This window comes from Lissotriton helveticus, chromosome 3_1 (assembly GCF_964261635.1).
Source record: "Lissotriton helveticus chromosome 3_1, aLisHel1.1, whole genome shotgun sequence".
In the NCBI taxonomy this organism is placed as follows: domain Eukaryota; kingdom Metazoa; phylum Chordata; class Amphibia; order Caudata; family Salamandridae; genus Lissotriton; species Lissotriton helveticus.
This window is the reverse complement of record NC_136061.1, coordinates 366,660,139-366,684,291: the sequence shown is the minus strand read 5'-3', so window position 1 is coordinate 366,684,291 and position 24,153 is coordinate 366,660,139. Positions and strand designations below refer to the sequence as shown.

General features: G+C 48.0%; 1 protein-coding gene across 1 annotated transcript in view; it reads right to left on the bottom strand.

Moving 5' to 3' along the window:
* SEZ6 (seizure related 6 homolog) overlaps positions 1-24,153 on the bottom strand; it is a 1,048,734-nt gene that overhangs the window by 149,473 nt on the left and 875,108 nt on the right. The window contains exons 6-9 of the mRNA XM_078680080.1: positions 21,318-21,486; positions 18,983-19,149; positions 16,819-17,013; positions 16,296-16,434 (exon numbers count right to left, since the gene is read on the bottom strand). Coding sequence (XP_078536206.1) covers positions 16,296-16,434; positions 16,819-17,013; positions 18,983-19,149; positions 21,318-21,486 — 670 coding nt within the window. The remainder of the gene's footprint in view (positions 1-16,295; positions 16,435-16,818; positions 17,014-18,982; positions 19,150-21,317; positions 21,487-24,153) is intronic.

Here is a 24,153-nt window from a genome sequence, read left to right as displayed (position 1 = left end):
CATCTCTGAATTTGACAAATAGCCCCACCTTGTGGCAGACTGTCATGAGAGCCGGTGTTCACAATTAAGTGCCGGTGCCGAGCACTGGAAACCTCCGGCTCAAATTAAGCCCTGCAGCCGCCATGTCTTAGTGAGTGAGAGGGGATGCCCGCCTTGACTTAGTGAGACAGACTGGGAGACAGATGCATATCCCAGTGAATCAGAAAGGCCCACTTTCCTGACTCTGTAATTGAGACAGAATGTCAGTCTTATTTCAGTGAGTAACAAGAGTTGAAAATGAATGTTGGTCTTGCTTCTGTGAAGGGATCTCTCTCTTATCTCTATGAGTGGGCATGTGAGGCCAACGACCCTATGCTGTGACCACTCTATGGAACGCTGCTATTTTTATAGACTTTCCTCACTTCTTTCACAAATTTTTTGGACCTTCATCCTGCGGCCTACGATCCTCAGATGCAAAGTTGTTTGGTGCTCCAGGCAAAACTGCATTTTGCCTTTCGAGTGGCTCCCAATCACCAGGTTGAATGCATTTTTGCATCCATTTTCCTGTGTTTTGGCACTGCCTTGTGGAGGTCACCGAAGCCTGATGTTTACCCTGTCCCATGAGCACCACAGAAGCAAGAGGCGTCTGCTATCTTGGTTGTCCGAAGAGCTTCATTTCTCGGGGAATGATCCACGTGGCAGCTTGGCTTGGAGTGTTACCGGTGTCCATATATGAAATCAGAAAGCCTATAGCAGCTACACCTTGTCTTTATTGATGACTTCATCTCAGACTATTCTGAGCCTCAGCCCCTTGATTGGGGTCTAGTGTGTGTGATTAGGTTCCTATGGTCACCATTAGGGAGACCGTTCATGTCCCACATGGGCTTTATACTGTGTTTCCTTCTTCAAAGGAAACCATGATGAGAGGTTTTTTTACTTCTGTCTGAAAGTTTCATGACATCTTGATAGAATGCAGAAAAGTTTGCGCATCAGAAACGTTTGAAAGAAAACTGCAGTGGACCCTAGATAGTGACAACTCTTGACTTGACTTTGGAAATGAAGGACTAGGATTGGTACTGAGACCCCTTCCAAGAACCAGACTTCTTATAAGTGTCTGACGTCTGAGCCAATGCTCTCAAAGGTCCCAAGAGAGTTACGGGATCTGGGTGGAGACATTGCGGAGTACGGCCTAGAGTGGTACTTAGAGGCACATCGATGTCAGGGGTTGACCTGCCCCTTCCACCCTGAAGAACCTGCTTCTGCCTGTTGGCCTGCCCTCTGAAAAAACCAGAACCTTTTGTCAAGTCCAGAGCCATCAGTTGCCATTCTGTCCAGCTTCTGAAACCAAGTGGAGCTGGACCTCAAATGCGAAGGAGCACTTGGGAAACACTTGAGCCTGCGTGACATCCCTCGCCAACGAGATCATCATTTCCCATTTAAAGCGTGACAGGAAATGAATTAGAATGTTTTAGAAAATATTGAGGATTCATAAGGAAACAAACTTACATATTTAGCAAATGCTATTCACAGAATGGTTCACCAACACGTTGTTTGAAGAACTCCTCACCCACGCAAGCACGGCCCTTCACAACACTGGGCCTGCATACCTGAACAGCCATCTCTACTTCCACGCACCCAAAAGCCACCTCCGATCAGCTCAGCTCTCACTGGCCACCGTCCCACGTATCAGCAAGACTAGAATGGGAGGACAGTGGCGAGCAGCCATCACAACGCGGGCATTACCACGCGCTGCCATTACGACGCTGCTTTTACAACGCAAGTCGTTTCAACGACTTGCGCTGGAGGGCGCTGTTGGAAAAGGAATAGTTTAATTTTCTATTCCAACACCTTCCCTACTGTAACGTGGGCTGGAGTTGGAATAGAAAATTTTAACTATTCCACTATCCAGCGCTTACAGTGCAAGTTGTTGTAATGACTTGCGTTGTAAAAACAGCATCGTAATGGCACGCGGGGTAAAAGCCCGTGTTGTAATGTCATACAACCGAGGACAGTCCTACCTCGCAGCCAAAGCCTGGAACACTCTCCCCCTCCACCTCCAGCAATCACCCACATTTCCCCAGTTCAGGAAGGACCTCAAGACCTGGCTTTTTGGGTGACCTCAGCGCTCAATGGAGCCACCCACCGCCCCCTCTACCATTTTTGTATAGCAGTGCTCGGGTATAGTAAATTCTATGTAGGGGTTTTATCTGGATTAGTCTAAAGCTTGCTTCCATGGCCACTTCCCAAGAGAACTGCAAAGCCGCCCTACAGCAGTCATCCTCTTTGTCCCCTATGTCTATTTGACAGCGTGCCCTTAAGCGGGTTAAGTCTCCATGTCTGTTCCTCATTGGTGAGGCATAGATGAGGGAGATGTCTTCTGTTAGTCATGTATCCATCTAGGAGACTTCTTTCCAAGGGGGAGTCTTTCTTCATTTCTTCCCCTCTGGGGATTCCAGATTGTAAAGCATGTTGCAATTGTAAGTATTTGATTATCTTGTTATATTCATATTGTATTTGCCCTTAAGTGTTCGAACGGTTTCATGCTATTAGCATCCCACACATCGTCTACTGCAGGGAGGCCAATCATGTCCCATTTTTTAAAACTTGGCATTTCCATCACGGGGCGTAGTCTCGGCCAAGCTATAAAGGAGTTCAAGGTGTGAGTCTCTTCTCCCACCCCATTTCTCTATGTAATTTATGCCATATGGACGTGACTTCTACAGTAGCTGGTGGGGCCACCAATGGCATCTTTCCTCCATATAACCCATTTGTCTAATTTTTTCTTGGTCCATTCGAAATGCTGGGTCTTCCAGCGAAGTGTATGACCACTCATCCCCTATCCGGACCTGTGCTGCGTCATAATATTTACAAACATGCGGTAGTGCTATACCTCCCCCATATATGGACCGCTAGAGAGTAGATTGGGGAATTAGTGAAGGGCCATTCAACCATAATAGGGACAACAGTAGTCTGTTTGTTGCCTGAAAAAAGGTGTTGGGGATTGCATAGGAGCGGTTTTGAAATATGTAGGTGAATGTAGTGAATGCTGTAATTTTAAAGATAGTGGCTCTATCAAGGATAGAAAGCGGCAGGATTCTCCAGTGTTTTATATCCTTCTCCAGTCTGTGTATGAGCAACACCAGATTATCCTCATAATATGTTCATTCATCCTTAGATATCCATAATCATAACTATATGAAGTGGTCTGTACCAGCTTTCAGAAATAAAGGTATTAGTCCTCCAGCTGTCCAGTTCCTCATCAAGAAGATTAGGGATTTCTCCCAATTTGTTTCCAAGCCCGAGAAGTTCCCATATATTGTGAAACTGTCTCTAAATCTCACTAAGGATGCTTTTCTAATTTATATTATAATATCATCGGCATACAATGATATCTAGTCTTGTTAGAAGTCACCCAAATGTGAACCCCATATCTGGGCATATACCTAGAGCCACAAAGCTAGGGCCTCTATTGCCAGGGCAAAGAGCATTTGTCATAGAGAGCATCCTTGTCTCGTGCCTTTCTGTATGGGGACTTCCCTGGATAGCTTTCCATTCATTTTAAGAAGAGTTCTGGGATTAGCGCAAAGAAGCCGGGTCCATTTTAGTCATTTTGGTCTGAGTCCCATTTGCCTCATATTGGCAAACAGGAAGGGTCATTCTATTGAAACAAATGCTTTATTCGATACAGGCACGCAAGTGCCATAGGCCATTTGAGTTTGTCTGCTGTTGTAATGTTGTAGAGGCGTCACAAGTTTAAGTTGGTGGATCTGTGGGGTGTGAACTCATTCTGGTCAGGATGTAAAAGGTCAGGGATTACATTCTTTGCTTTCTTATCCCATTCCCCTTTCCCTATTTCAACTACTAGGGCTCATATTCTTGCTGTGTGTAGTAACTGGTAGGGCTGGCGAGAGATGGAAGAGTTCAGCACTCCTCCTGGATCCATAGTACACGATTAAAGTTTTCTCACATTGATAAAAGCACTTCATCAAATCCATACATTACACGTATTAGAGATGTTAACATCACCTTTGCAGAATTCTCAGCTCTCCACTTACACAGTACAATAGTTTAATTAAACCCACAATTAACAGTTGTAAAGTGTCAGGAGCTGTTATGCATTCAATGCACAGCTACATTAGACACCTTTGATTGAGTTCCTGGGTTAGAAGCACATTATTTATTGCTTATCTTTGTAGATTGTGATGGGTTTTGTACAAAAGAGGCACGTCCATAAATATGTCGAGAATTGCTGGCCATCATGTCACAGAGAATGAGTAACACCCTCAAATCTCAGTGAGTGCAAATGACTGCCTTTTCTTAGTGCGTGTCTTAGTGAGTGAGAACGGATGACCAATTTGTCCATTGTATGTACATTGAGGACTGAATATGAACCCAAACACTATTTACGTTACGTTCATGGTATGTGGGACATGTTTATCTAACACACACTGACGCACCACCCTTCTGAAGCCTAAAATAATTCTTCAGATGTCCCTCGAGCAGGGGATCAGGATAACTGTGCTGTACCCTAAGCCCTCTCTCCATCAGATCATGAGAATGGAAAACATAACATCTTGTTTTTTCTACTGTGGAACAATCTGTGCTGCTATGGCAGCTGGTGGTTTTTCCTAATGACCTAATAGACTTCCCTAATAGACTGCAAGTGTGCTCTTGTGTTAGATTTGTCCACAAATAACAGCTACATCATGTGTATGCCTTGCTGCACCTGTACAATAAACATCAATAAGACATGAGGCTGGGCAACGGGGCTTCATGACAAACACTCACTAAAAACAGGTTTCATAACAATAATCCTTTCCCCCTGAGCTACTACCATTTCGGAGTCTTCAGTTACACCCTCACCGTTACCCCCATTTAAACCGCTGCTTCATTTCCTCTTCCTACATTACTGCTGGTCACATCCACTGCTGAAGATTGCCTTGCTCCTATGTTGTTCTTATTGCTGAATGTTGCTTGTCCACTCCGCCGCCCCCCACACAGACGCACCGATGCTGCCCTTGAACTATTGAGAATCCAGTACAACTATGCACCATTCCATGGAAATGACGACAATTGAGAGCACTGCTACTGGGATTATCACCACATCAAAGGCAATAGGTTCAAGGGAAAGGGTTAGATCACGGGGCGTTGTTAGGACTAAGCTTATGTTTAGAGTAATGGATCGTTGTACGGTTAGGGTAAAGGTAGGACTAGGGTTTGGACTATGCTTGATGTTATGGTAGGGGGTAGACGTAGCAATTGTATTAGGTTTCAAGATTTGGTTAGGTTTGGGGTGGACTAAACCTATGGTTTAGAGTTAGGCTTGGTTTGGGGGAAATTTGACGTTAAACTTAGTGTGGGGGTGTAGCATGGCAAGATGGGCATGTAGCTGTCCTTCAACTCGGCTCCCAGAGCCGTGTCACATCCTAAATAGGCCTGTGCGACATTTAATTTTGGTATGGCGCTGTCAGGGAAGGAGAGTAGTGATGTGGGGACAAATGGACTCCATCCACTGCCTGCAGGGATCCCACTGAGAGTGAGTGAATCGGTGTGGCACTGCGCTGTGGCTTATCCCGCATTGAACAGCAAACACAGACCAGTTTCATCCTGATCAGCCTGTGCTTATGAATAGTGAGAAGAGCTGGGACTTGCACTTGTCGGACAGGATAAAGAGTGTAATACCTCTGATATCCCAAGGTTCTGCAGGTGTGTGGTACAGATTAACAAGTACACAAAAGATACAAAGCCAATGATAGGGGTGGGATCAGCAGCAACAATAATGTTGGATGAGATTCTTGCAGTGATAAGTGAATGTTGCCAAGTTCTGAAAATGAAATTTGACACAGTGGCAAAAGACTTGACTTTGTTAAGAGCAGAACAAAATATCAGACAGAGAAGCAGACACCGAGTCAACATAGCCCACTGGGCACCCATTGGTTCAGGTATTACAGAAACAAGAGGGAGAACTCCAGGGACAAGTGCGAGTGTTGGACTACATGGCGAGGACACCGAGTGAAGGTCCAGAAGGAGTAATCTATGGATCGTAGGCCTCCCCAACAACTGAGCAGTATTAGTAAGACTGAATTATCAGTACAGTGGCTCCACTGGACATCTCCATGCTTTTCATGACTGAACGGGCACACGGATTACCAACAAAACCTCTTAAACCTGTTGCCTGCCCTGGCTCATAGTTGCCAAATTGTTAAATTACAGGGACAGAGGCAACCCCCAAGTAGCCAGGCGAGATAGCCTTGGTTGATGATAGCAAGGTGTATATGTTTCCAGATTTTACAGTGGAAATCCAGCAGCAATGTAGAACATTTATTGAGCTTTCTTGCCAAGCTGCTTGTGTTGAAAGGATGGGAAATCAAATTGCTTCTCAATGCAGAGGCAGGGAGAGAACGTGCTGGGTGGTGGACTGCAGATCACTGAATACAGATAAAAGAGCTGCTCAGGACAGTGAGACAGGGGGAGGGAAACTATATAATAGGTAAAGGCCCATAGAGGAACAATCCCTTGACAAACAAAATAGAACGGGAGTAGAATTATCACAGTGGGGAAATACAGGGCAGGATATCCATGATGAGCTGACGGACTCAGGAGATGCACGATCAGATACTATAGTGGACAACAACATTTGGGTATGGAACAGGCAGCAAGACTAATTCCAGTGGTTGCAGGAGATCTCTTGTAGTCAATAGTGCTGACCATTGATGGAAGAGTAGTGCCAAGGTGGTGGAAACTAAAGATGTACGATTATCGGTTCAGAATGCTTTTTGTGTATACAGAATCAAGGTATTACTTAAGACTGGGCGGCAGTAGTCTTGAACCCTGCCTCAAATGAGGAGATTTAAAAGGGTCAGTTAGGACAGTATCGTATTTTGGGTAAGTATTCCATATGAACTTATATAGCACAGTCAAGGGGCCTGCAACATAAGACCAGTAGGCTTGGTAAACTTTCCTTAATCCTAGTGCATTACTAGAAACCATGATACCCTAGACACAGCCAAGTTAGGGAGGAACAATTACATACCATGAATGTTCATGGAAATTGCAAATACAAATTGTGTACTTGGAATTTGAGTGGGTCAGGGAAGTCTGATAAAAAGATATAAGGTGCATTCTTATCTACATAGAAAGGTAATCAACATAGCTCTTCTCCAAAAAAACACATTTCATTAAGCCTGAACGGTCGAGGCTACTGCTCATCTGCTAGGGATGCGCTGGTATGGAATGGTGTCCCCAAAAGGGCTGAGCAGGTGACGAGACCCGGAAGGCCACTATATTATAGTAAAGGGTTTGCAAAATTCCAAGCCACTAGCCCTAAATCTGTACATATGAACCTAACACATCACAGATAGAATTTTGAGATGAATTGCACGACTATGCCATCTCGTTGGTATAAACTCTTCTTTGTCAGGGCGAGACCACACTAGTGTACTGGATGTTAATATATATATACATCTTTAATTTCTCTGCCAAATGCAAAGATGTCTTTAGACCAACTAAGAAACTAACAGCTTGGATGAGGGATTGGCTGTTGACTGAGGTATCTGGGCTGAAGGTGAACATTGACAAATCATGCCTGTTCTCTCTGACACAAGAGGTTCGAAGGATGATGGATACTCCTGTGTTACCCCGTTGCTAGGAACACTGTCTTTTTACGTTACCTACGTGTCCTGATCTATGATAGTGAAATAGGTCTATTTGTGGGAAACCTGACCTGGGCTATTGCCAATACTTGTGAATCAGAAAGGTTTGGGACGGAGCTTACGCGATTGATGCTGTGTCGAGTGGCACTCGTCAAAATGGCCATATTACCATGTTCCCTGTATTGTTTTGTGACATCGCCTATACGCTTACCTTTAGACCAATTGAAGAAGTCAACAGCATTGTAATTAGTGTCATATGGGAAGGTATTTACATAGGACTTCTCTACAGCTTGCAATGATCTAGGACAGAGGGAGGATGAATGCCCACGGCTTTGTGCCATATTACATTGCGTTCCAGCTCCAGTGGGTATGCAGGTGGCATTGATGATCCCTAGGCAAGGTAGTTAAGTAGTAGTAAGTAAGTATACTTGTAAAACGCACTGTTACTCCATCTCGGAGTGTCCTGGCGCTGTATACCGCTGGGGAACCCGTCCTGGCTTTCCCTGTGAGATGGTCCCTCCTGGGCACCTCCAAGGTGAAGCCAGGCATCCCCGGCGTTGATGGGGCCGTTGTGGAGATTAAGCAAGCTATTGCCCAGAGTTGCAGAGTGGGACCCATGGTTAGCGTAGGCACCTCGGCGAGAATTATCAAGTCCGCGGACATTGACCCAAGACCCTGCCGCGTCGGGAATTGAACCCTGGTCCCGGGCCGATCTCTGCTTCAGGGTCTGCCGCTTCTAACCAGTGAGCCACACTTCTCCACAAATAGGTGTAAAGTATACTACTGAAATTCTGACATTCGTTTTTGGGCTTCAGAGCAAACACGAGGCCCCTGGAAGTCTACTGGGATTGGCCAAAATCTCTTTGGTGTAGGGCGCTCTTTTAAGAACAGACACACAGGTCGAGCTCACTTTAGCATTGGCATTATGGTGCTTACTCGAGTTTGCGGTGGTGGACAGGCGTGCTGACATGACCGCCTGGGCAGACACAGGCATTGTGACATTGGGTCAACTGTTGAATGAAGATAGACTGCAGTCATTTCACCACCTGCAATATGAGTTTGGGCCGACACAAGGCGGATTCTTGCCCTTCCATGCCTTGATGGGAAGTTCAGAAACTATTTCGACAAAGGTAAGGGGTCACCCAGGAAGATGCGGTCATATCCTCTTTGTCATGGCTGGGAGGCAGTAAACGTGTAGTAACACAGCTTCATTCAACACCGCAGGCAAAAATAAAGACACAATTTTCAACCCTGAGCAAGGAGTTGACGAGGGACATAGGAGGGAGCTGACTGAAGGGGAATGGGAAAAAGTGTGGGAGCATCCGAAGAAGTTTTCTAGAAATGCCAGATTCAGCTTCAACATAACTAGTTTAACTTTTACAGAGGTCATGTTTGACACCAGACAGGCTACACCAAATCTGTGGGCGAATGTCAGATAGAAGTGCTAAATGTCGGAAGCGAGGAGCACACGTCTTGCACAGGCTTTAGTTCTGTCTCTCAATAGAATGGGATGGGCCCTCATGTCCTATCATTTACAGAAGGTGTGATGGTGATACCAATTGTCTTCGACCCGTGATGGGGGTGTTGGAATGAACGGGTGGGCCCATTACAAAAGCAGGGCTGTGTAGGTTCATAGATCTTACTCTGCTATTAACCGAAAGACAACTTGTAACAAAGTGGAAGATCAGAGGCGCCCCACAGACCACAAAGTGGGAGAGGGGCCTTAGTGAAGCCGCTGAAGCAGGAAGGGGCCACGCTAACTTACCTGCAAAGGAAAGGAGGCAAGCAAGCACTGTCAAAGAATGGGGCATGCTGCTGTTGAAACTGACAAGGAGAAATGATGAAAGGCCTGCTGCGGATTTATGTTACATACTGTGAGTACTGTTGCTGTGCACCACACTTTCCAGACTGCCTGACGGCAGATTTGCAGACGGATTTGCATTTAGTTCTACTGCTGTGCCAGGTTCTGGATGAGATGGTGTAATGAAGAAATAAAGCAGGCGCAGCAGAGGGCTTCATGTGTAATATTCTGTCTACCACCAAAAATAAAATTATTCCACGCTGTGATCACGAACTGCGTTGCCCAGTCTTAGAAAGGATTTAATACACTTTAGGTTCATACTGTCCATTGTACATGTTTAGGATCAGATTAAGGTTAGGTTTTAAGGTGTAGGGTTAGGCTTAGGTTTAGAACACCTACCCTTGTACTTGAATCATCAAAGTAGTGCTATTCTCAGGTCAACGGAAGTGTACTGAGTAATGGTATTCTCACTGGTGAGCCTTCCTGTGACGTAGCCGCTTCCGTGGCAGAGTGTTCCTTTCACTTGCACTATTCTCACTGGTGTGCCTTCCTGTTACATGCCACGCTCCGAAGGCAAAGCGTTCCTTTCACCTGCACTATCCTCACTGGTGGGCCTTCCTGTGACCTAGCCGCTTCCGTGGCAGAGCGTTCCTTTAACTGGCACTATTCTCACTTGTGAGCCTTCCCTTGACCTAGCTGCTTCCGTGGCAGAGCGTTCCTTTCACCTGCACCATTCTCACTGGTGAGCCTTCCTGTTACCGACACCGCTCTGGTGGCAGAGTGTTCCTTTCACCTGCACTAATCTCACTGGTGAGCCTTCCTGTGACCTAGCTGCTTCCGTGGCAGAATGCTCCTTTCCCTTGCACTATTTTCACTGGTGAGCCTTTCTGTGACCTTGCCGCTTCCGTGGCAGAGTGTTCCTTTCACTTGCACTATTCTCACTGGTGTGCCTTCCTGTTACATGCCACGCTCCGAAGGCAAAGCGTTCCTTTCACCTGCACTATCCTCACTGGTGGGCCTTCCTGTGACCTAGCCGCTTCCGTGGCAGAGCGTTCCTTTAACTGGCACTATTCTCACTTGTGAGCCTTCCCTTGACCTAGCTGCTTCCGTGGCAGAGCGTTCCTTTCACCTGCACCATTCTCACTGGTGAGCCTTCCTGTTACCGACACCGCTCTGGTGGCAGAGTGTTCCTTTCACCTGCACTAATCTCACTGGTGAGCCTTCCTGTGACCTAGCTGCTTCCGTGGCAGAATGCTCCTTTCCCTTGCACTATTTTCACTGGTGAGCCTTTCTGTGACCTAGCCGCTTCCGTGGCAGAGCGTTCCTTTCACTAGCACTATTCTCACTGGTGAGCCTTCCTGTGACCTAGCCGCTTCCGTGGCAGAGCGTTCCTTTCACCTGCACTATTCTCACTGGTGAGCCTTCCTGTTACCTACGCCGCTCCGGTGGCAAAGCGTGCCTTTCACTTGCACTATTCTCACTGGTGAGCCTTACTGTTACCTGCCCCGCTCCGATGGCAGAGCGCCACTTTCACCGGCACTATTCTCATTGGTGAGCCTTCCTGTGACCTAGCCACTTCCGTGGCAGAGTGCTCCTTTCACTTGCACTATTCTCACTGGTGAGCCTTTCTGTGACCTAGCCCCTTCCGTGGCAGAGCGTTCCTTTCACTTGCACTATTCTCACTGGTGAGCCTTCCTGTGACCTAGCCGCTTCCGTAACAGAGCGTTCCTTTCACCTGCACTATTCTCACTGGTGAGCCTTCCTGTGACCTATACCGCTCCAATGGCAGAGTGTTCCTTTCACTTGCAGTATTCTCACTGGTGAGCCTTCTTGTTACCTACGCTGCTCCGGTGGTAAAGCGTGCCTTTCACTTGCACTATTCTCACTGGTGAGCCTTCCTATTACCTGCCCCGCTTCGATGGCAGAGCGTTCCTTTCACCTGCACTATTCTCACTGGTGAGCCTTCCTGTGACCTAGCCACTTCTGTGGCAGAGTGCTCCTTTCACTTGCACTATTTTCACTGGTGAGCCTTCCTGTGACCTATACTGCTTCCGTGGCAGAGCGTTCCTTTCACTTGCACTATTCTCAATGGTGAGCCTTCTTGTGTCCTAGCCGCTTCCGTGGCAGAGCGTTCCTTTCACCTGCACTATTCTCACTGGTGAGCCTTCTTGTGACCTAGCCGCTTCCGTGGCAGAGCGTTCCTTTCACCTGCACTATTTTCACTGGTGAGCCTTCCTGTGACCTAGCCGCTTCCGTGGCAGAGCGTTCCTTTCACTTGCACTATTCTCACTGGTGAGCCTTCTTGTGACCTAGCCGCTTCCGTGGCAGAGCGTTCCTTTCACCTGAACTATTCTCACTGGTGAGCCTTCCTGTGACCTATACCGCTCCGATGGCAGAGCGTTCCTTTCACCTGCACTAATCTCACTGGTGAGCCTTCCTGTTACCTACCCCGCTCCAATGGCAGAGCGTTCCTTTCACTTACACTATTCTCACTGGTGAGCCTTCCTGTGACCTAGCTGCTTCCGTGGCAGAGCGTTGCTTTCACCTACACTATTCTCACTGGTGAGCCTTCCTGTTACCTGCCCTGCTCCAATGGCAAAGAGTTCCTTTCACCTGCACTATTCTCACTGGTGAGCCTTCCTGTGACCTAGCCGCTTCCTTGGCAGAGTGCTCCTTTCACTTGCACTATTCACACTGGTGAGCCTTCCTGTGACCTAGCCGCTTCCGTGGCCGAGCGTTCCTTTCACCTGCACTATTCTCATGGTCAGCCTTCCTGTTAACTACACCGCTCTGATGGCAGAGCGTTGCTTTCACCTACACTAATCTCACTGGTGAGCCTTCCTGTTACCTACACCGCTCCGGTGGCAGAGCGTTCCTTTCACTTGCACTATTCTCACTGGTGAGCCTTCCTGTTACCTACCCCGCTGCAATGACAGAGCGTTCCTTTCACCTGAACTATTCTCACTGGTGAGCCTTCCTGTTATCTACCCCGCTACGATGACAGAGCGTTCCTTTCACCTGCACTATTCTTACTGGTGAACCTTCCTGTGACCTAGCCGCTTCTGTGGCAGAGTGTCCTTTCACTTGCACTATTCTCACTGGTGAGACTTCCTGTGATCTAGCCGCTTCCGTGGCAGAATGTTCCTTTCACTTGCACTATTCTCACTGGTGAGCCTTCCTATGACCTAGATGCTTCCGTGGGAGAGTGCTCCTTTTTACCTGCACTATTCTCACTGGTGAGCCTTCCTGTTACCTACGCCACTCTGGTGGCAGAGCGTTCCTTTCACCTGCACTAATTTCACTGGTGAGCCTTCCTGTTACCGACACCGCTCCGGTGGCAGAGTGTTCCTTTCACCTGCACTAATCTCACTGGTGAGCCTCCCTGTTACCGACACCGCTACGGTGGCAGAGCGTTCATTTCACCCGCACTAATCTCACTGGTGAGTCTTCCTATTACTGTTGCTTTCATTTGCACTATTCTCACCTGTAAACTTTCTTGTTACCAACACCGCTCCCGGGGCAGAGCGTTGCTTTCACTTGCACTATTCTCACTGGTGAGCTTTCCTGTTACCGACACCGCTCCGGTGGCAGAGCGTTGCTTTCACTTGCACTATTTTCAAGGGCGAGTTTTCCTGTTATCAACACCACTTCGGTGGCAGAGTGTTGCTTTCACTTGCATTATTTTCACGGGTGATATTTCCTGTTACCAACACCGCTCCCGGGGCAGAGCATTGATTTCACTTGCACTATTCTCACTGGTGAACCTTCCTGTTACCGACACTGCTCCGGAGGCAGGCCGTTGCTTTCACTTGCACTATTCTCATGGCTGAGCTTTCCTGTTACCTACACCACTTTGGTGGCAGGGTGTTCCTTTCACTTGCACTATTCTCACTGGTGAGCCTTCCTGTTACCGACACTGCTCCGGAGGCAGAGCGTTGCTTTCACTTGCACTATTCTCATGGCTGAGCTTTCCTGTTACTGACACCACTCCGGTAGCAGAGCGTTGCTTTCACTTGCACTATTCTCACTGGTGAGCCTTCCTGTTACCTACACCACTACGGTGGCAGGGCGTTCCTTTCACTTGCACTATTCTCACTGGTGAGCCTTCCTGTTACCTACACCGCTCCGGTGGCAAAGCGTTCCTTTCACTTGCACTATTCTCACTGGTGGGCCTTCTAGACCACTCCGGTGGCAGGGCGTTCCTTTCACGTGCACTATTCTCATGGCTGAGCTTTCCTGTTACCTGCCCCGCTCCGATGGCAAAGAGTTCCTTTCACCTGCACTATTCTCACTGGTGAGCCTTCCTGTGACCTAGCCGCTTCCTTGGCAGAGTGCTCCTTTCACTTGCACTATTCTCACTGGTGAGCCTTCATGTGACCTAGCCGCTTCCGTGGCAGAGCGTTCCTTTCACTTTCACTATTCTCACTGGTGAGCCTTCTTGTGACCTAGCCGCTTCCGTGGCAGAGCATTCCTTTCACCTGCACTATTCTCACTGGTGAGCCTTCCTGTTACCAACCCCGCTCCAATGGCAGAGCGTTCCTTGCACTTACACTATTCTCACTGGTGAGCCTTCCTGTGACCTAGCTGCTTCCGTGGCAGAGCGTTGCTTTCACCTACACTATTCTCACTGGTGAGCCTTCCTGTTACCTGCCCCGCTCCGATGGCAAAGAGATCCTTTCACCTGCACTATTCTCACTGGTGAGCCTTCCTGTGACCTAGCCGCTTCCTTGGCAGAGTGCTCCTTTCACTTGCACTATTCATACTGGTGAGCCTTCCTGTGACCTAGCCTCTTCCGTGGCAGAGCGTTCCTTTCACCTGCACTATTCTCATGGTCAGCCTTCCTGTTAACTACACCGCTCTGATGGCAGAGCGTTGTTTTCACCTACACTAATCTCACTGGTGAGCCTTCCTGTTACCTACACCGCTCCGGTGGCAGAGCGTTCCTTTCACTTGCACTATTCTCACTGGTGAGCCTTCCTGTTACCTACCCCGCTGCAATGACAGAGCGTTCCTTTCACCTGAACTATTCTCACTGGTGAGCATTCCTGTTATCTACCCCACTACGATGGCAGAGCGTTCCTTTCACCTGCACTATTCTTACTGGTGAACCTTCCTGTGACCTAGCCGCTTCTGTGGCAGAGTGTCCTTTCACTTGCACTATTCTCACTGGTGAGACTTCCTGTGATCTAGCCGCTTCCGTGGCAGAATGTTCCTTTCACTTGCACTTTTCTCACTGGTGAGCCTTCCTGTGACCTAGACGCTTCCGTGGGAGAGTGCTCCTTTTTACCTGCACTATTCTCACTGGTGAGCCTTCCTGTTACCTACGCCACTCTGGTGGCAGAGCGTTCCTTTCACCTGTACTAATTTCACTGGTGAGCCTTCCTGTTACCGACACCGCTCCGATGGCAGAGTGTTTCTTTCACCTGCACTAATCTCACTGGTGAGCCTCCCTGTTACCGACACCGCTACGGTGGCAGAGCGTTCATTTCACCCGCACTAATCTCACTGGTGAGTCTTCCTATTACTGTTGCTTTCATTTGCACTATTCTCACCTGTGAACTTTCTTGTTACCAACACCGCTCCCGGGGCAGAGCGTTGCTTTCACTTGAACTATTCTCACTGGTGAGCTTTCCTGTTACCGACACCGCTCCGGTGGCAGAGCGTTGCTTTCACTTGCACTATTCTCAAGGGCGAGTTTTCCTGTTATCAACACCACTTCGGTGGCAGAGCGTTGCTTTCACTTGCATTATTTTCACGGGTGATATTTCCTGTTACCAACACCGCTCCCGGGGCAGAGCATTGATTTCACTTGCACTATTCTCACTGGTGAACCTTCCTGTTACCGACACTGCTCCGGAGGCAGGCCGTTGCTTTCACTTGCACTATTCCCATGGCTGAGCTTTCCTGTTACCTAAACCGCTTTGGTGGCAGGGTGTTCCTTTCACTTGCACTATTCTCACTGGTGAGCCTTCCTGTTACCGACACCGCTCCGGAGGCAGACCGTTGCTTTCATTTGCACTATTTTCATGGGTGAGCCTTCCTGTTACCTACACAGCTCCGGTGGCAGAGCGTTCATTTCACTTGCACTATTCTCACTGGTGAGCCTTCCTGTTACCGACACCGATCTGGTGGCAGAGCGTTGCTTTCACTTGCACTATTCTCATGGCTGAGCTTTCCTGTTACTGACACCACTCCGGTAGCAGAGCGTTGCTTTCACTTGCACTATTCTCACTGGTGAGCCTTCCTGTTACCTACACCACTACGGTGGCAGGGCGTTCCTTTCACTTGCACTATTCTCACTGGTGAGCCTTCCTGTTACCTACACCGCTCCGGTGGCAAAGCGTTCCTTTCTCTTGCACTTTTCTCACTGGTGGGCCTTCCTGTTACCTAGACCACTCCGGTGGCAGGGTGTTCCTTTCACGTGCACTATTCTCATGGCTGAGCTTTCCTGTTACCTACACCGCTCCGGTGGCAGAGCGTTCCTTTCACTTGCACTATTCTCACTGGTGAGCCTTCCTGTTACCTACGCCACTCTGGTGGCAGAGCGTTGCTTTCACATGCACTATTCTCACGGGTGAGCTTTCCTGTTACCTACACCACTAGAGCGGCAGAGCGTTGCTTTCATTTACACTATTCTCACGGGTGAGCTTTCCTGTTATCTACACCGTTCCGGTGACAGAGCGTTGCTTTCACTTGCACCAATCTCACTGGTGAGCTTTCCTGTTAACTACACTGCTCAAGCGGCAGAGCGTTCCTTTCACTTGCACTATTGTGCTAACCCAACTCCTGGGATCTCCCCCTTACCACCCGCTCTCACCCATCAATAGTTCCTGCTGCCACTGCATGGTCCAGGCTGTACTCACACTTGGATGTCCATCATGATCCTCTTGTCTTCCTCCACGTGGATGCCCCAGATGCAGTCCTGCCCTGTGCCGTACGCTTCCGGCCAGTTAGGAGACAGGACGACCCCAGCAGAGTCTGTGATCTCCCCACTGCACACAGCTGGAAAGCGAGAAGAAGGGGTGTTTAGACATTATTGTAGTTGTAGATATGGTCTGTCTATCACAGCCCCCATCCTCAGCAGTATCCCTCACTACCTTTGCCCCACTGGCCCCTGCCCTCCAGAACAAGTGATTGGAGCCAAACACTAGACTAATGTATCTTGGCCACTGCAATACTACTCCTCTTGCAGAGGTCATAGTCACGAGACATTAGAAGAAGGGCATAGTCAACCGAGTCTCCAACATGGGTACATTGGGCCTGCTTTGTGGAGAGTACAGTGGTGGACGGATATTGCACAGATGAGAGGTGACCCACTCTGCCCCTTAATTCCCATTATAGTGGTATGTACCCCCCAGGTCCTCGGGCACCCTACAGGAAACTGACCTCGGCACGCCGGCTCTGTCTCGTTCCACTGGGGGTCGCTGGCATCGACACACTCGATGATGATGGAGCCCTGCTCCAGGGTGTAACCCATGTTACAGGTGAACTCTACGGTGGTCCCCACGGGGTAGGCGCTGTCACTGGTGGTAAAGTTGCCATATTTGATGAAGGGCTCATAGCAGTGCCCACGTTCGAAGGCTGCATTCCCAAGAAAAGATGGCACAGTTAGGTGTTATTAGCATGATTTAGTTCTAGCATTCAGTGCCTGTCATCAGGCAGCAATGACCACCATCCAAACCAGCACTGTTACATACTGAAAAGAAAAAGAAAAAATGAGGGGGTTTCGTCCTGCCCAATGTCCAGTGGAAGAATATTCCTAAACTAAACCTGAAAAGACCGATAAAAACCCACGAAAAGCCAACGTATCCTTATCCTTAACACTGCAAAACATATATTTTTCTGCACCCCCACAACTGAAATGCCATGTAAAGAAAATGAAATGAGAGATAATGTGCTATTTATTTATTGCTTTTTCATGGGCAGACACAGTGTGGCTTTGTGACAGAAGGTAGATATAATGGATAATGGTGTAGTGTAAGACTAGACTACTTTCACTTTGATGTTAAGGAATGACATTAAAATTCATTCTTTTTCCTTTTGTTTCTATTGTTTTGATTCTCTGTGGTATAGACGTAATTGCAGTGCAATAAAAACAACATGTTTTGTAAACACTGGAAAAGCACAGATTGGCGTGATTTGGAGATGCCAACACCAGCGGCGGCTCTTCCGCTATGACAGAGGAGCATGGTCCCCAAGAAACGACAGGAAAGGAAAACTAAAAAGATAATAAATAAGTGTTTTATTTTTCCTTTCGTGCCGAGCCTTGGGGGTGGGGCTGCGGGGTGACAGGCACTGAGGGGGAGTGTTAATGCACTCCCTTCACTGCGCATGACGGTTTGGTCGGTAGTCTCAGGCCGGCCAAACCGTCATGCGCAGTGAACACCCTCTCCAACCCAGAAATACAGGTCGGTTGGAGAGAGCAGACACAGACTCCCAGTCTTTCCTGGAACTTAAATCAAGGACACTCAGGCCAATCATGAAACTGCTGTCATGTGTGAGAGCAGCTTCAGGATTGGCCGCAGGGCATTCTGGGAGCCTGTGTCGTCTGAGGGAGAGGAGCAGGATACCGCAATGCGGCCGGATGCAGGTAAGTTTTATTTATTTTTATCACCCGTGAATCCTATGCCCTAACTACCCTTCTCCCCCCGCCCACCCGCCCCGCTGCTTGTAAAGCACAACGGCTACTACTGGCCAACACGTATCCGAAAAAATTAGAAAAGCACTTGGAAAACACCACTACAATCCACAAAAGATAAACACTGATACCGGGAAACCTTAAAGAAAGCTATTCCAGATGATAGGACATTTAATTCTAAAACCTCTAATACCTACAGTCACTAGTGAAAGCTTCCCTCTGGGCACCTGAGACTATGTCAATTCTCTCTCTCGAAATTCATAAGGCTGCAATGTTTCTGCTACCTCCTTGATATTGCACTAAAAAATCCCACTGAGCAATCAACACAACCTATAATTCTCAAGACAGCATACCCACAGAGCATCTAACCCTCCTGGCAGCCTCTTCAGGCAATTCCCTGCATATTATTAACACCCCCAGCCACTACAGTAAACGTGGAGATCTCAAGAGCACAAACTTAACAAAACTTACCACAACTATCCCAGAAGGAAAAAGAAAGCACATACTACTACTAATCTACTACCTATTTAACTCTAACCTTTAGTTCCATAGTAGCGTGCTGCTCGTTGCAAAGCACTTTAACACCTCGTCAGGGGTAGTGAGCGCTATATAAACACAATTTACAATTACAACAACCAACAAATCAGCTAATAGCACTAGGCAGCTTTACATCCTTGCACTGATATGACTAGGTAACATAAACACTCCCACTAACTTACTATGGAACATTTATACCATCCTTAAGCTAGGTAGGTATCATCAAACCCACACTTAACTTAAACAAATACGCCAGACCACTGCTGCTCCTGCTGGATTCGCTCAACCTCCTCCATCACCTCATCATGCATCACCCCACCACTGAGGCATCCTTCCAGAATACTTCTGGTGGACATGGAGTACTCATGGCTTTACCTTCGTATCGAAGAGCCACACCGATCGAATTGCCGCTGTTGTCGGTGGTCAGCTCCACAAAGAAGTGTGGTCCAGAGCTGGTGAGGCCCTCGATGGGCAGATACTCCACTTCGTACGAGTCGTACACTGGGGGCGCGTCAATGTTGTTTCCATTTCGGATGATGAGCCTAGAGAATAAATAAGACGGGAGAAGATGAATGATTTATGAAGGTGGTGTCCTTCCCATATATTGTCCTGCAAAAGATCACACAAAGTGACGTTTTGACAGTAGAGGACCTTAGTTCTACACCCGACAGACTCTACTGATGATCATAACAATGCGCTGGCTGCAACTGCCTGGTGCCAGAAGACTTCCCTTAAGTTTTCTGGTCAGCAGTGGGGGCACCTTACTGCTTGCTGATAGTGATAGGTTAAGGGACAGTTAATCACATGGAGTAGAATCAAGGTCCATTTTGGTTTGAAACAGCGGGTGGCAGTGTCATGAAACTTACATTTTTTTTGTTTCCACACACACCCAAATCTCCAATAACAGATTATATTACCCAGAAGGCAATGGGAGCCAACAGAGCCTCCCAAGGAAAAGGAGCACTATACCTACAAATTAAATTCAAGCAATACAAACCAAACTGAGCACTGCGCTCCAGACGTGTGCCACTTATCATACCACCTTACCATAAAAAATGAGTAGGTGGCACTGCTTTCTCAGTACCTGCTGTGACACTCACTACCAGCAGCATTAGAAGCACCGAGGACCATATACATTTCAGAAGTTAGATGAAACCCTGGTTATTTCGTAGATAACTGCACCTCCAGCATCCTGTTGACGCAGCTGAGAAAACAGTCGTAGCTTCAAGCTCAATCCTCAGCTTGCATCCCACGACTTGCAAACAACTCAACCCGCAAACTAATTTCATTGTACAGGTAAGCAACAGAAGAGCTGACCTACAGTTTGCTATTGCATTATATAGCTATGTACTTCCATCTGCAGCTGCTATAGCACACAATAATACTAAAACCATAGTAAGAAGCGGTCAGCAACAAATTGTAACTTATACCTATTCATTTCGCATAAGACATATCTGCTATGAGGGTTGGCCAACACCAGCACTGTACAGCCAAACGTCACCAAATAAACAGGCATGGAATAAAGCGATCTCCCACACATTCAGTGGCGTCCGCCACAAACAAAGGGTGGTGGGGCGAGTGGAGGGAACGCGTGGGGAGAGGGGGGTCATGTGAGAGTGTTAGTAATAATATATTAAAAATAAAAAGAACTTTACTGAAACCGCCGACCGCCTTGAAAGTTGCGTTCTCTTGTTGGGCCTAATAACCCCTGGGACAGACTCCCTTCCAATCCTCGTGCTGCAGTATGGGGATTAGCAGGAGCGGGCTGGAAAGATCTTCCACTCAGGCCAGGGTGTCTGTGGGGGTTTCTCCAGTGCGGCTGTTCAATGCAGCCGGGTTGGAGAAACCAACATGCGCATGTGTGTTTTGGTTGGACTGAGAAAGCCGGCCAAACACATATGCACACTTAGGGAGTGCACATAGCACTCCTCCTCCCATGCCCCGCCCCTCCCTGCACCAGCTGGCTCAGAGAGTCAGAAAATGAGAAATAAAACAATGGCAGACCATCGTTTTATTTTTCCTTTGCTGGCTCTGAGCCGGGCAGTGGGGTGACGCTCCTCCGCCATAACAGAGGAGCCGGCGGTGCACACATTACTGGACAATTTTGGAAGACTTTAATAAAGTCCATTTACGGCAGGCACCAAACATCTACACAAGCTGACCGCTTTTGTACATTTCACTAAGATATGGGATGACAGTAGAACATGTTCATCCCAAAAGATCTCTCCAGTTCTCTCTCCCTTCAACCATGCTAGCTTAGTACAACTGTACAGGAAAGGTCAGATTGGACAACCCAGTGCAGTAACCAGATAAACACTATATCAAATAAAATACCATAAAGGGACCTGCAGAACTGGTTCAAAGATAGCAGCATGCTGAAAACCATAAAACTGTGCACTTTCTTTTACACTCCATCATCTGACATGCTGCTAAGTGCAGCATCTCTTAACACAATAACAGCACGCACAACATGGAATACTTCCCACATAAGATCAAAACAAGGACAACACACTCCCAACCATGTGCTCTGTATGGAGTAGCATGCTAATCCTGTAGGCAAGCGCTTCAGCACCCCACTTTGGGGTAGTGCAGGCTATATAAATGCTACAGTACAGTACAAATATTCTAGGCCCCTGGAGGCACTTTCCATTGGTTGATGCTGACCTTGCCAAAGGTGGCCTTTTGCAAATTACTTATGGTCTAGACTCACCTGTCATCGTCCTCGGCCAAGGAAACCTTCTCAAAGTGGAGGTGGAGCCGCTGAGTTTCCGCAGCCTGCAGCAGCCAATGGCAGGTCAGATTGTTGCTATAGTTAGAGGGGAATCCCGGTGACATCAGGCGGCCAGTGGTGACATTCCGGATCACTCCCCCACAGGTTGCTGCAACGGAACCGGAAGAGTTAGATGGAACATATACAGCCATGCTACCCTTGCTAACCAATCACAAGCAGAGGAGGACTGGCCCATAAGGAAAAACCAGGAGGCTTAATTATTTAGGAGGACTAGGAGGAAGCGTAGTATTGTGAAATTAATCAAAAGGCATGTGTCTCGGAATGGTGGTATTACCTAGGCAGTCAGTCAGGCAGTCAGTCTCCTTGAAGGATTCTGACTGCCTGACTGGGCGTAGCTGGTACAAGACAACTATAGGCCAATTTCCCTTCTTCCGGCCCTGGCAAAGCTCACGGAGAAGCATGTGCATGGCGTTCTATCTAGCTTTCTAGAATCAAATGACCTACTGCACCCCTCGCAATCCGGCTTCCGTCCTAACTTTAGTACGGAGACGGCACTCTTGGAGGTGTCAGAGGTCATTAGGGAGACACTGGATTCAGGAGGCAAGGCCATGCTTGTCATGCTAGACTTGTCGGCGGCCTTCGACACCGTCCCCCATGAGGCGCTTCTCGCCAGACTTTATGACATCGGTCTAAGGGGGACGGTGCTCAAATGGTTTACATCTTTTCTTGAGGACCGCCGACAAACGGTCTGGGCCTCCACGAGCTCCGCTGAGATGCCGCCTTTGGGAGTCGGAGTTCCACAGGGCTCTGTGTTGAGCCCGACTCTTTTTAACATCTTTATGACTCCTCTGGCGGCACTGGTGGAGACTTTTGGGGCCCAGATCGTGTCTTACGCGGATGACACGCAACTGCTCTTCACGTGCAGGAAAGATCAGGCATTTGATGGAGAGAGTATCCGGGGCTGTTTGGGGATGGTCTTTGATTGGTTCCAGCGGAACAGCCTCAAGGCCAACTCCATCAAATCGGAGGTTTTGCTTTTCGGCTGCGCCTCGGACCCTGATTGGCGTGAGTGGTGGCCATCGGACATGTGTCCTCCTGCTCAGGCATCTCTGGTTGCCAAAAACTTGGGAGTCAAGTTTGACAACAATCTCACGCTTAGATCACACATTCTGGGTCTAGCGGGCACTTGTTTTGGTATCTTGAAGATGCTCCGGAAGTTCCTACCTCTGCTTACAGAGGAACATAGAAAGATCACCGTTCAAGCCTTAATAGGCTCTAGATCGGACTATGCTAATGCCCTATATTTAGGGCTCCCGGACTATCTGGTCCAGCGGTTGCAAGTGGTGCAGAACTCCGCAGCTCGCGCCATCTTTGGCCTTCATAGGCGAGCGAGAACATCTGGGTTGGTGCAGTCGCTTCATTGGCTGCCCATCCGAAAGCGGATTATGTTTAAAACTTTGACCCTTGTACATAAAGCACTTTCTGGCTCTGGAGCTAGGTATCTGCAGCGTAGGCTCGCCTTTTATCGCCCGGCCCGCTCATTTCGGTCAGAATCTTTGTTTATGGCCGTGGTTCCTCGAGTGAGGAAGGCTCGCACGGGGGGTCGCTCTTTCAGTCTTAGGGCCCCCCAGTTGTGGAATTCCCTCCCTCTCGCCCTACGCAGTATTCCCAGTCTGTTCCTGTTTAGGAAGAGCCTTAAGACCTGGCTTTTCAACCTCTAGGGCGCTCCTTTTTTTCCTTTTCCTCTGTCTCTGTTTTATTGTTGTTATGTTTTTTAAAGTTGCTGAGCTGCCTACATAAAGCGCCGGGACACTCTTTTGGAGTAGCCATGCGCTATATAAATAAAAGTATAACATAACATAACATAACATAACATAACATAACATAACAACGCTCCCCAAGCTCGTAGATGCGGCACAACAAAAAGCAACAGAAGTGCTTTAAAATAGGCGTAACTGTGATAAATACAACCCCGCGTGGTATGGTGGCAGCTGGTACAAATGCCCTTGGCTCCCACATGCCAATCCGCATCACAAAGTCCGCTGTCCAGTGAGGCGACAAGCAAACCTCGCGCCCTGACAACATTGTCACGAATCAGCAATGGCAATGAAACATGTTGGCCTACTTTGACAAGGTTTGTAACATGCAGTGCTTTAAATTTGAGTAAGCTCACGAGTGTGAATAAAGAGGGCAAATCTAACTGCGAGTCTTACCTCAATTTTAATTGAAGGAGCACATTGTCCTTTACAAATCACGGAATTTCTGTTTTGAAGTTAGTTACATTTCCTTTTCTACTCTTTCTGTCTTCTTTCTGGACACAATTCTGTTTGTTCAGTGAGTTGGCAACCAATGATGATAAACGTGGGCATGCTGGTGAGAACCTGCCGGTAGTCGCCCTGGTGTTGCGTACGTGAGGTGCCTACTCACTCTTTCACTTATTTTTGTAAGTGTTCCCTACTCACACACTGCAGTTGGGGGGGTGTTGGCGGTTTGACTGAATGCAGTTCCTTTTAGGAAACTTAAATGGTTGGCTCCAGGACTGGCCTACACTGGACATATAGCCAGAGACTGGTTGGAGGTAGATATCCTCACGTCATAAGCCTTTCCTCTAAAAAATCTGTCTACCTCTCTTAAAATCCAGGTCTTTTGTTGTATTTGTGATTAGTGAGTGGAGGGCGGCCTGGCTGTTTTTTTTCCCTCTAAAGCTCCGTGCTTGTGTAGAGTCAGTCTCCTTGAGTCAGTCTCCTTGAGCCAGTCTCCTTAAGTCCTCTGTGTCCATGCAAGGATGGACTGGCTTCAATATGCCATGTGAGAG